Source organism: Taudactylus pleione, unplaced genomic scaffold, assembly GCF_031769625.1.
Source record: "Taudactylus pleione unplaced genomic scaffold, aTauple2 ptg000587l, whole genome shotgun sequence".
Classification (NCBI taxonomy): domain Eukaryota; kingdom Metazoa; phylum Chordata; class Amphibia; order Anura; family Myobatrachidae; genus Taudactylus; species Taudactylus pleione.
The window spans coordinates 382,319-395,707 of NW_028284989.1; the positions used below are offsets into that span (position 1 = coordinate 382,319).

General features: G+C 43.1%; 1 protein-coding gene across 2 annotated transcripts in view; it reads right to left on the minus strand.

Annotated features, from left to right (window-relative positions):
• LOC148481232 (histone-lysine N-methyltransferase SETDB1-like) overlaps positions 1 to 12,780 on the minus strand; it is a 45,124-nt gene extending 32,344 nt beyond the window's left edge. Inside the window, exons 1-7 of one of the 2 annotated variants that reach the window (XM_088453770.1) lie at positions 12,609 to 12,780; positions 8,770 to 8,983; positions 7,587 to 7,744; positions 3,310 to 3,347; positions 1,825 to 1,903; positions 1,223 to 1,402; positions 112 to 313 (exon numbers count right to left, since the gene is read on the minus strand). In XM_088453770.1, coding sequence (XP_088309896.1) covers positions 112 to 313; positions 1,223 to 1,402; positions 1,825 to 1,903; positions 3,310 to 3,347; positions 7,587 to 7,744; positions 8,770 to 8,981 — 869 coding nt within the window. In that variant the 5' untranslated portion in view covers positions 8,982 to 8,983; positions 12,609 to 12,780. Of the gene's footprint in view, positions 1 to 111; positions 314 to 1,222; positions 1,403 to 1,824; positions 1,904 to 3,309; positions 3,348 to 7,586; positions 7,745 to 8,769; positions 8,984 to 12,528 lie in introns of both variants that reach the window. The other variant, XM_088453771.1, reaches the window with a different exon arrangement.
• Positions 12,781 to 13,389: the final 609 nt, after the last annotated feature.

Genomic DNA, 13,389 nt, shown 5'->3' on the forward strand with positions numbered 1-13,389 from the left:
ACCATTATTTCAATGCCTTCTACGGAGATTGTTCTACATTTTAATTCCTGAAGAGAGAATGCAGGTTAGTTACACATGTGGAAATGAGCTAAGCATTTAATGAGACATTACCTCATTTTATTCTTGTTGCTGGGAGGTTCGGCTACAATCCCGGCATACAGCCACACTTGGTTCCCATCCTTGTACTTGGCCACCACCCTGCTCCCTACAAACAGCTTTTCAGGTGTCGGTTGGTGGTCGTAGGCAATGTGGTTCCCAGACAGTAGACTCTTCCCTTTGTTGTCAAACCTCACTTTGTACTTTTTACCTGTCCCTAGAGGAAGAACAGACCAGGTAATAAATAAATAACGGCAGTGGTAGGTAGCAAATTAGCTAGGAAGTATATTTAACATTAAGAGTTAGACTGCATTAAAGCAGAAGTAGCAACGTTAATTGCTGACACCAGGCTGCCTTTAGACTCAATGTGAGGTGTGTATGGTGGTGCACTGAAATAGCCATACATGTAGGTGGTTATAGCAGCACCATCACACAATCAGTCGGAGATTTTAAAATACTACTTCAATTTATGTAACTAATCTGACTGTGCACATAACAAGTACATGAAGGGACAGGAGAGGAAAGAACACCATTCCTAAATATCTCTTAGGACAGAACACTGATGCCTTCAGAAGGTAAGCTCTAGCGGTATACAATCGTGAAACCAGCTGCCTTAATACCCACAGCCGGTTTCCCAACTGTCATATCCCGGCGATCGAAGGGATGCTGGGCGCTGGGAGCGGACAGCCGCGTGGGTGGGAGTTAGGTTTAGGGCACCCGGGGGGGGGATTTAGGATTAGGCACCCCCCCGGGAGGGTTAGGTTAGGGGGAGGGAGGGTTAGGGTTAGGCACCCCCGGGGGGGGATTTAGGGTTAGGCACCCCCTCGGGGGACTTAGATTTAGGCAGCGAGGAAGGGGGGGTTAGGGTTAGGCACTTAGGGGGGAGGTTAGGGTTAGGCACCACTAAGGAGGGTTAGGGGATTAGGTTAGTTTATACTTACCTTAGCGACGATCGGGATTTCCAGCTCTGTCGGGCTTCCGCTGCCGGGAACTCTGCTTTGTCGGCCAGGCGCTGCCGGGAATCATACCGGGTATTTCATGCCGATTCCGCTCTAGCATACCACCCCTCTACCAGTTCTTGGAGATCTACGCCAGTAACACACACCTTCCTCTCTCCAGAACTTACCAACCAGCTGGATGGCGATCAGAGCCCCTTTGTGCCACGTCTTGGTTCTCTTCTTCCCCAGGATACGCATGCCCACAACGAGGTCACCATCTTTGTTCATGTCATTGGCTGTGCCGGCCTGGTTGGATCCAGCCACGGAGCTTGTGGGTGATGCTGGGCCAGAGGGAAACTGAAGTCCATCTGGAAAACAGAAACTACATATGGCAACCTACCATGCTTGCTTTTTTCCCCACAGCGTGCCGGGACACATTTATCCAAAAAGTTAGGAGCCAGGGCCACCAATTTTGTAATGAACAATTGACAAGGCAAACACGGACAGGTAACCAACACGTGAAAGGGGAGAGATTCTGCCTAAATGTTTTGCCTCCGCTTCACCTGCCCTGCAGTTTTCATTTGCCATGGAGACCGAAACTTAAACAAGTCATACCCTATGGAGTTCATACCTTACTCAGAAAACACAACAAACAGCTGCGACACCATAAAAAGAGCAAAATAGTCAACAACACGGTAAACCAAGTAGTTAATTAAATTGAAAGTAAGAAATATTGCACAATAACATGAAGCATGCCCTTTGAAAGAGTGGAAATAACTGCAATAGATACCTGACTTCTTATTGATGGCATCCACAACAATCTGCACGCCTTGTTTGCACTTCTTCATGGCAGCCATTGCATCTTTTAACTAAACAATTTAGGAACAAAATAAAAAAGTAACGTTTTATCAAAAAGAACATTTAAGCCTAATGGACAGTTGAAAAAATTGTGCCTTAAATACTTGGTCCCTCAAGTTCAAGACAAGACGACCTAAAGTTTCAGCATCCGGAATTCTGTCCACTGTCCCTTACTATAGAATACATGTACCTCTGTCTTAGGGCTGCTGCCCACATGGGGGCGACCTTGTTGCTAGATCCCATACTTCCCTTCTCCACAGGAGATGTTCTGAAACACCCCTACAGGGGTAACAAGTGTGATTTTAACCATAATTACATATGGGGAAGTGCGAAGTAGTCACCTATAAGTACAACAATGTAAGAGAAGATATAGGAGACTATGATGTGCTACACCACAAGCCCACAGTCTCATATGAGCTATTCCCTAAAGTATCGCCACTATGTTAGAGAGGTTGCGGTTGTAATGCCTCTGCTGGTTGGCCCTGGTTGGCAGTTTGTAGAGGCAAGGTATTTTTGCATATCTGCACTGCAGACTAAATAATGCCAGACACTACATTAGTCTGTTTAGAGCAGGGGTGGGCAATAAACGGCGCTGCAGATGTTCTAGAACTACAACTCCCAGCATGCCTTGCAAGTTTTAGCATGGCCAACTAGCCAATGTGGCAAGCTGGATCAGTCTCCTCCACTAGCCGAAGGACGGTTCCGATCAACCGTCGACATCCCACCTCCAGTGTGCAGAAGAGCCACAGTGTAAGTGGACACTGCACTCAGGAACCCAGACGCCGACCTGCGCCAGCCGTGGATGATCCTCCCCCTGGACCTCCCTCAAAGCAGGCAGACGCCATCAACAAAGAGCCTGCCCAGCAGGTAACAGGAAAAAAAAAAAAATCGCAACAGGCTGTACAGCAGCCCTTGGGACAAACGCCCATCTCCAACAGGCACTTAAACTGAGGTCAGGTGGGGTATAGAGGGGGAGGAGCCACATTCAAATCAAATAAAAGATTTAAAGTGCCAGGCTCCACACACCACCATCTATACCCCAGGGTTCTCCAGCATCCCCAGTGGATGAAGGAGAAATTAGAATGTTCCTGCCTCCTTCCAATATATCACATTACCCAATATGCTTAGCACATGCAGAACACTAGAACAGCATCATTCTAGATTGTTCATCAATTCTATTGGCAATGGATCTACAAGGGAGGGGAAGCAAAAGCAATAACGCAGAGCCCCATCCACCCCAAAAAAGGTCACAACCCTACCTTATTTCACAGCTACTAATAGTGTGTAAGCTGGTGGAATGCACACCTTGCTTCTCAAGGTATACAGAACAACCTGGTGACATCTGGTCTAAAATCTGCAGCTTTATCATTGGATCATTTCTCCAATACAATGGATACATTAAGTATGTGATACTCACTAGATGTTTTTCTTTTGGAGTCTTAATAACAACGTCACCTGAAAATAATCATAAAAATACATTTACTGATGTGTATAGGAAAGACAAAAAAGAAAAAAAAAAACTTTTTGGGGGCACTCATATAGTTTTAATTTTAAAATAATTGTATTTAATAGATATGCATTAAAAATTTGTACATAGACATGTAAAAGACACACATCAAAAGAGACACACAGAAAAAAACACAGACAAAATTGTTTCTTGTCCTTTTTTAATGGCCAGTAAGTCAATTACTTCTTATATAGCAATAATGGGAAGGTATCCCAGAAGAATAATCCTTGATAATTGGGCGAAAATATTTGAAACTACGCTGCTCCAATGCAGGTGTTGATATAGTAGTATTAGGCACAAATTAAATTATTGGGTATAAAGTACAGCATAATACTCACAGGTATCCAAAAAAAACTAGAAAAACATATACCCAGAAACAAATGACCTTGGACTGATTATACAGTGTTATTAGATATTACTTCTCCCCTAGGCATATGATGTAAATAGCAATTACTGATTTTCACAGTTTCATATGGTCTTCGTAATATCAATGACCGCTATGCCTTTAAATGCAGTTTCTATACATGTATCTTTCATATATCTATGGAATTACATATGAAATTGTGAAAATCGGTAATTGCTATTTATATCATATGCCTAGGGGAGAAGTAGTTAAAATATTTTCGCCCAATTATCAAGGATTATTCTTCTGGGATACCTTCCCATTATTGCTATATAAGAAGTTATATACTCGAGTATAAGCCGAGTTTTTCAGCACAAAAAATGTGCTGAAAAAGTGCCCCCTCGGCTTATACTCGAGTCAAGTGTAGCGCTGACCGGACGGAGTTCGGTCAGCGCTACACACTGCCAAACACACAGCCGCCGGAGCCGGCAGCTGCGTGTTTGGTGTAATCAGCAGCCGCTGAGAGTCTGTCAGACTCTCAGCGGCTGCTGCTGCTCCCACTGCGGGAGCCATCTTCCGGCTCCCGCAGTGGGTGATGGGGGACACGTCGTCATGACGACGTCTCTCCCGTGCAAAGCGGCCGGAGGAGCGGACAGCGGCGGGACCAGGAGCGGGAGTTACAGGTAAGTGATTTTTTTTTTTATTCTTGTCACGTCTCTCTCTACTGGGGGGTGGGGACTACAGGGGGCACTACCAGGGGGCGATTACTACAGGGGGCACTAAAAGGGGGGATTACCACTGGGGGTACTACCAGGGGGGGGATTACTACTGGAGGCACTGAAAGGGGGGATTACCACTTGGGGCACTACCAGGAGGGATTACTACTGGGTTCACAACCAGCTCCTGCCATTTCCCACACTAGGCTTATACTCGAGTCAATAAGTTTTCCCAGTTTTTTTGGGGTAAAAGTAGGTACCTCAGCTTATATTCGGGTCGGCTTAAACTCGAGTATATACGGTAATTGTCTTACTGTCCATTTAAAAAAAGGACAAGAAACAATTTTTTGTGTGTGTTTTTTTCTGTGAGTCTTTTACATGTCTATGTACAAATTTTTAATGCATATCTATTAAATACAATTATTTTAAAACTAAACCTATATAAGAGTGCCCCCAAAAAGAGTTTTTTTTTCTTTTTTGCTTTGCTCGCTTGTCAATACCTACCTATACACTCTATAAACATAAGCCCTGCGGAGCACCACCAACAGTCAAGAGATATATATAACCTGGTATTGCTCTGCCCTAAACTTTTCAGTCATGTTGGTATATTACGTAAAAAATAATCACTATTGATCATATGACTAAGTTTGGTGCAGGTATTTTCTTCTGTTTTGTGTATAGGAAAGAGACAACTTTTTTTTTTTCTTTTACTTTTATAGGAGGAACAATTAGATTTGTGAAAAGCCTACAATGGCGAGGATCTCTGGCCGACTGAGAAAAACAAAAACACTGCACACCGACAAGAGTGAGATGAAGCAGTCACACAATGACGTTATAGAACCAATCACTACTAATGAGATTTAGGACAGCCTGTCACCAGCAAATCATCTCTGCTTAGAGTGTGACTGCGATCGGTCTATTGTTCTATACCTATGCAGCACCTTTTCTACAAAGTATACGTAGCTTTTCTAACATCTTCCATTCCCTAAAGAGGCTGCCCACCAATGAACCAACTCTAGTTCTCCTTGTCCCTCTTACAAAGAGATGCGAAAACCGTACCCCATTTCCAAGATGTGACCTAACTAGTATTTGCAACCGCTATATGTATCCTCATTTTTATGCATAAAAATATTTAACTTAATCCTCTATCTGGTACTGTGCGCTGCTACCCAGCAACTAATATTCCAAAGTCCTTTTCCATCTTTGGTTTAGTCTAAACAGCACTGACTGTGTCTGCAAAATCCAAATAGGCTAATTTCATTGCAAATATACAGTTAAAATCTCCAGATGGAAAAGAATCATATTTGATAATATGACAATGCTCTGATACTTCTCAAATTATTTTATACAATATATTTTAGCATTCCACCCAACAAAAATCCTTTCAGCCCTTTACCCACAATAGAAGTGAGACTCACAGGTCTATAATGACCCACCGACACACACCTTGTTGGTCGACCGAGGTACAATCAGGTCAACATCTGGTGACCCCATCGGTCCACCAGCTGGTGAAAATTCCTCCAAAAAAAGGACATATACTATATTTAAAGACTTAGCATATGTTATTATACAGTAGTTATTTTTTTAGCGACTTAATTTTACACACCATGGTACCCCATTTTCTAACCACTCCATTGTCTAAGCCAGAGGTTCCCAAACTCCATTACGGTGCAGGTTTTAAGGATATCCATGCTTGAGTCCAGATGGTTAAATCAAATTTGACTGAGGTACTAATTAAGTTACCTGTGCTCAAGCATGGATATATTTAAAAGGTAGATTGTAATGTCGGAGTTTTGGGAACCTTTGGATTAACCCGTTCTCTGGACAATGCTTCTATCTCCATCTTCCCTAGGTCCAATGTCATCTTTCTCCCCACTTTAAAGCCTTTAGCCGAGAGAAGAATTGGCTTAGTTCCCCAAATCCTTTCCTTCTTATTTGGCTCACTCGCCCTTTCAAGTCTTACACATGGCAGAGGTAAAGGCTAGGGGGTCATTGCTTGTATTTACAGTCAATTTCCACTGAATAGTTCTTGAGGGCCATCCGGCTAACTCTCAATTTGTCAAACGCAGCAATGCCTCCATACTAGCCAATAATCTACCTTATCCGTTATACATCAAACCTGAACAACCTTTAGGCAGCAATCTGTTAGTTATATAGTGTTCATTCTAGCACCCTGCCTGTCACAACCCCAGTGCAGTTCCTCTTTGCTGCCTGGGGTGTCGCTCTCTGCTCCAATGCTTCTGGCACAATCTGGTCTCTATCTTAAAAGTTTGTTGCATCGGCTGAGTGTACTAGAAGCACCAAACCAGACAGCGACACCCCAGGCAGGAAAGAGGAACTGCACGGGGTGTGACAGGTGCAGGGTGCTAGAATGAACACTAGTTATAATCCCGGTGTAAGACTATATGATCGGTCCTCCCAACAACTGAACCTTCTATGACCAGCAACCATCTCCCGCTCTCCTCCTCCACCCTGCCAGCAACACACAACGGAGCAGGAGCTGAGGCCAAGCTCCAAGATCAAGCTCCCCGTCTGAACCTATACTGACTGGAGAGATTGGAGGATCTCATTCAGGGTAAGATAGGGACAATTGGTTTCAGATGTGTGCAGCAGAGTGACTTTGCAAACGGGACCCCCATTTATAATACATTGTCCAAAAGGAGCTATAAACACTATATTAACCACTTTCTTCACAGGTACCACGTATTTATAATATATAGCGCTCGATCCTTCTGTAATTTATTCACTATCCCTAATTGAGCTGCTTTTATCACTTACATATAGCGCGGTAGCCACAATACTAATTTACTATTCCCCTGTGATAATCAGGCTACGTGTATATTTGCTATTCTAGTTATTAATGCATGTATAACATGATCAACAGATCTGTTCTCTGTGAGCATTTTTATGGCTTAATTGGAAGAGATCTTTCACCCCATCTCCTGGCCCTGTGAGAACTGACTATTTTTGGACTAATGCAGAATACCAGAGGGAAAGGGTAAAATATTCCAAACACAAAAAAAAAAAACATTTACAGAATTACTCAATCACTGGGTTGGAAACTATTCTCATGGGTGTCATTCACAGACATATTAGGAAACAGACAGCATGACCACTTTACCACTTACCTGATCCCACGCTGATAACATCATCGTCATCCTCATCAGGTATTTCAATGACTTCCACAGGCTTAGAAGACCCCTCGTCCTCTGAGCTGCTCTCCTTGTACGTGATTCCCATCTCACTATATAAAGTTTTCACCAGCATCTCACAACCGTCAAGAGCACTGAAATACAAACGTAATTCTCACTGTCTGTAAAAACCCAGAAACCATCATGGCCTGGGCGCCTGTAGCTAGCAGAACCACATAACTTGTGAGGTCTTTATGGCAATCATATGCTGGATTCAATTATCTATAGGTGGACTTGTAGACTACAATGCTGCTGTGAGTACTTCCACTCTCTAACAGTAACTCCTAGGTTTCTCAGTACTGTTGCGAATGTTTAGACATGAACATAAGGATGAGCCCCTTAATGCCCCCCTTCCAATTATCATCCAATATTAATAAAGTGCCGACAACCATATGTCAATTTCCGTATCTATCATTTCTGGACGCTACTTGCTTAGTATAATTATTTTTAGTTCACAATTTGTAAATCACAATTGGTTATATAGAGATATATATATATATATATATATATATATATATACACATACACAGTATTAAGATGTTGGATTAGAGTTTTTTTCAACATAAAACTCTTTAGTTTGTGTTTTGAACTTTAAAAATTCCAGATTAAGCTTAGGCCGGATATGCATACTAGTGTATTACTGGACCAGGCTTCATTACAGAAGTGGAAACAGCTGGTGACATGGTTGCAGACATAGAACCACAGAATTGGACGGCAGATGAAAACCACTTGGCCCATCTAGTCTGCCCCTTTTTAACCTTATGGTATGTGCTGGGTAAACACCAGAAAGATATCTGCAGGCGATGGTTGTTCATACACACTGAACAACCATCATTGCCATCTGGCCAGGGAGGGGGGTCCAGTCACGACCCCTCCCCCATGGCCTGTGCAGCAAGTGTATGGGCGGTACTCTCCAAACTGAATATATAAAGACAGCAAATCAGATCAAGGTGCCAAGAGCAATATGAGCCAAGCAAAAAGCATATATGGACCCGGGTCTTCCTTATACTGGTAGTGGATAGTTAAAAATCATTGTTAAACTTTTTTTTTCTGCCGTCTTACAAAAGAAAGTACTTATAAATACTGCTGAAATTATCAGATTTATAGACAGAACATCTACCGTGAAGCGTTATCGCACAAGCTGTCCACGTGGGCCGCCTCTTCCTCTTTCTGTTTCACCAAGTGCTCCAGCTCCAACAACTGAGCTTTCCGCTGCTTGACAAACTCAATCTTCTCCACCTCTTTATCTATAAACTCGCGTAGCTCCTTCATGGATATCCCCAACTCCTCCACCACCATACTCTCCAGTTCCGCCATCTCTGGCTCGTCCATGGCTAGAGAAAAACAACGTAAATGGAAGTTACACAGGGAATAGTCGGAAATAACTACTGTAGATGTAGCTAAATGTACGTATTCGTCACGATCCTGAAATACAACATCTTGGGTGGACCAACAAAATAAAATGCAGAATACAAAAGTCAGTCAGTCAACTCTAGGGACCAGCAGATTTTTTTAAGCAACCAGTGAGGTTGTGCACTCGCGAACAAAACTAATAAAGTTAAAACACCAGCAATAAAGTTCCTGGGTGCGCTAGATATTAGTATTTGTCCAACCTTATAGAATATCTGAAACTGAAATTAATCTAGTGAGAAACTGTACATTGTTAGATATACAAATATGCGTCTAAACATTACAGGAGAACTGTTGTGGCAAAAAATACCAGCTTTAACCTCTGATCAGTGATTTGGGGATCTGAATGGCACAATGTATATTGAGGAGAAGGGGAGGGGGATAAGAGGCTAGGGAAAATGCTTTCATCACATACTAATAAATGGATTATTAATAGGGTTAATTTCGGAAGCAGATATTACGTGACAACAGCAATTCCAACCAGACATTGCTTTAAAAATAATCCCAGTGGTCACTTACGATCCCATATCTGGCGGCAGTCTATCTCCCACAGAGGGACTCTGGTCCTGATTCGCAGGGAAGCTGCTGTGCAATACCACCCGGCAAAACTGCCAATGCGGCAGCTGGTGTCTGTAGAAAATAGACACCTCATGCGATCCGAGTGCAGCTGCTTTGCCCAGGCTGCATACACTGAAAATTACTCATGATTTGCCTACATCGCTGAATCAGGCCCTCTGCCAGTTTCTAATAGGGATGGCTACTGGCAGCCAATGGTTCGCAACTGTCGCTGTTCTCGGCTTGATGGAAATGTTTTGGGTTTTTTAAATTATTTTGCATTATTCGCTGGGATTACCATGGTTGTCAACCATCACCTGCCTCTTTTGGTACATTACTTCAACGCACTTGTGGACACCCGGAAGCAGTGCCCATTGTGTGTGCACGAATTTCCAGCATCAATTGTGCACCAAACCATCATCGACAGTCAAGTTGCAAAGTCAACATGCATCCCCGCGGGATGGGTATGCCTACTGTCAAAATGCCCACAGCGGCATCCTGATGCTCGGTATCCAGTGGTGCCTAATCCTAAAAGTGGTGCCTAACACTAACCTCCCCACCCCCAAAGCCTGCTGTGGTGCTTAAACCTAACCCCCCCCCCCCCCCCCCAGCGCGGCTAAAGGTGCCTTATCCACTACATGATGAAAGAACGATTACATATTTATCATTCATTATACTGTGCAGTGGAAAATGTGCCCACACTGAACGATATGTCATTCAGCGCAAGCACCCTGCCGAACATTTTTTTTCATCTTTATTTTTATTTCATTACCGGTTAATTTTTATTTTCCAGAATTATTATTTTTGTGTTATAGACTTGTATCACACTATATTATTCATATATGGACATACTGCATTTTTTTTATTCTTTATAATAGATTTGTATCATATAAGTTTATTATTTAAATTTGGTCCTGATAATATATAATTAAATGATCCTATGCACAGGTAGAACTACAAAGTTAGGTTGAACTAAAGTGACACTATCGGATATATAGAGTTTTAATTTATTGTGATTAGTCCCTTATACTAAGGGACTCTGCAATCTCATATCATATGAAAGACCCATATATTAAGATTGTTATATTGTGTTCTGAATAAGTCCCACAGAAATAAAATGAATTGTTTATCTGTAGATTGATCTTTGATATGTAATTGATGGGTATTTCTAAAGAGCTGGTCTACACAGCCGTTAAATTAGCCATCAGCTGCCTATAAAAAAGGAAAACCTCTCAATCATGTATGACATGCTCCTGATGAAGGTGTCTAGAGACATATAGAAACGCGTTGAGCCAGATACACTATACTGCAATCTGTGGAGGACGAGAGCAACTAAACAACAATATGGCACTAAGCTACCTATGGATACTTCCATGACACAGCCCTACAGAGCACAGTTACAAAACAGCTAAATATAGCTGAGGTTGAGATTCACATTTCATCACCTCTCTCAAAGACAATAAGATCCAGGTGACCATTTCAAATTATCCCAGCCTCGTGTACTGCCGTTTCATTGCATACGACGGAGATCCAGGTGAGCACAGCCAATGACTTGATTGCTCTCACCAGTATTTACGGCTTCTGGGAGACTAAAGACAGAACGCCAGTCTATCTATTGCAACTACAGCAGATGGAAGTAGCCTACAATTTAGGCGCATTTATCTATCAAAACATCAGTGACATACTATACACCAAGACTTTGATGAACACTGCAGCTATATATGTATTTAAAATCTCAGTAGGTGGAGAGGAAACCTGCATTTTGCACAGCACATTGGATTGTTGTCTATTTATAACTATTCTCTGCAATAGAGTTTAGTTACAATATTGCTTCAATCATTGAGATACAATGTATCTAATCACAAAACTGTATGTGATAACTGAATGTTTATGACTGCCCAGAACATGTTATTATGCATCCAATATCCTTTTTAAAACAAGCATATCAAATAATGTTTATCTCTTCTGTGGGAATATAAGTGAATTTGAGCGCGCAGCCAAGTACTTTTTTCGTCCAACCTGTCGAACATGCACAACCTGACGATATTGTCAGGTTATGGTGCATACACGCGGTCAGATTTTTCTTCAGATCTTAACGATAACAATTTAAAAAATCGTTCAAATCTGAAGGGAAATCTGACATATCTGACATGTCTGAACGATGAATGATGAGCGTTCCCGATGGTCAGATAACGAAATCTGACATCTGATGTGTTTTGCAGTCAGTTTTGGACGATTTCAGTAATTTTAATGCAGTCAAAAATCGTTCGTAGTTCAAATCATTCATCTGACCGTGTGTATGCTCAGGCGATGACAGATGCCGACAACGACCAGTGAGAGCGCGCATCTCTGGTCCTTGCCGGCAAATCCACTGCACAATTAATTAACAATAACATTGTCGTTATCGTTCAATCGTCCACTTATATCGTGTAGTGGACATACGCCTTAGCAGCTAAGACGCCCCGATGTACCTTCGATCGGGATGGCAGCTGTCGACATTCCGGCGTCAGGATTTAGACGCCTATCTTTAGTCCCAGGTCGGGCTTCTGATGTTGGGATTTCACTACATCGCCATCCCCGCAACTACTCCACGGCCATGCCTAATTCTTATGTAGCAGCTTTTAACCTTTGGTTTGGATTTCATTTAAAATTACTATACAAAGCATCACTGTGCCATCATTGTATTCTGGGTGCTGGTGCGCGGGGCTGCTCCAGATAACATTGGGGCTGTGCAAACTGAGCACTTTAATGACTGTGTGTGTATATGTATGCGTATAACATATATATATATATATATATATATATATATATATATATATAAATAATCATTCACATTAGAGCAGCCTCCCATATTACATAGTGGTATTCCGGGCACCACACAACCCCCCCACATTACACAGTGCCGTTCACATACCCCGGGGGTAGTGACTGTACAGGAGGGGTCAAAGAGAGGGGAGCAGGTTACACGTCTGTCTCTGCGCGAGGTGACTGTACCTGGTTATCCTCCCGGTACTTCCTCTCCTTCCTCCGGTTGCCGGGGTGACGGGCCGGAAATCAGTCTCCGCCGGAACCGAACCGCCTCGCCGCTGCTTGCCGACGGAACTGACGTCACGACACAGACACCGGTCCGCACGAGTGGGAGGTGGCCTGAGGTGAGTGGGCGGGACTAGTGGGAAAGCCCGCGCTCCGGCGTTGAGGTCGAGATCTGATAGGGTGGGCGTGTCGAGGACGGAGGAGGCGGGGTGAACGTGGTGGAGGGGGAAGTACTCGGGGAATACGGCGGGTTGTAATGAATAAAGATGAGGGAAGGCGGGGCTATGTAAATTTTAGGTCATGGGGCGGGGCACAGCTACTAGGTTATAGTGAGGGTGGACAGTGTAGAGTGGGGGGAGGACTGGGTACAAGATTTTGATATCTTCAAGACAAGTCCACAAATGGGGCAGATTAGATGTATGAAGCTATGGGTACTGACAAAGTGGAGAGTGACAAACTACCAACCAATCAGCTCCTAATTATCATTTTTCAAACACAGCCTGTAACATGACAGTTAGGAGCTGAATGGCTGGTCGTTTATCACTCTTCACTTTATCACTGTCCAGAGCTTAGTACATCTGGCCCTATAGTCTGTTGTGTGCATCACATCTACTGTTGTGTCCTCGCTCATCTTTGCTGCAGTCACGTCAAACAGCCCCTTGCGGCCTGACTGGTCACATGAGCCTTTGCTAGCGGGGGGTGACTTTTTGTGACGAGCATGCCTTTAAGTCGAAATGCGATA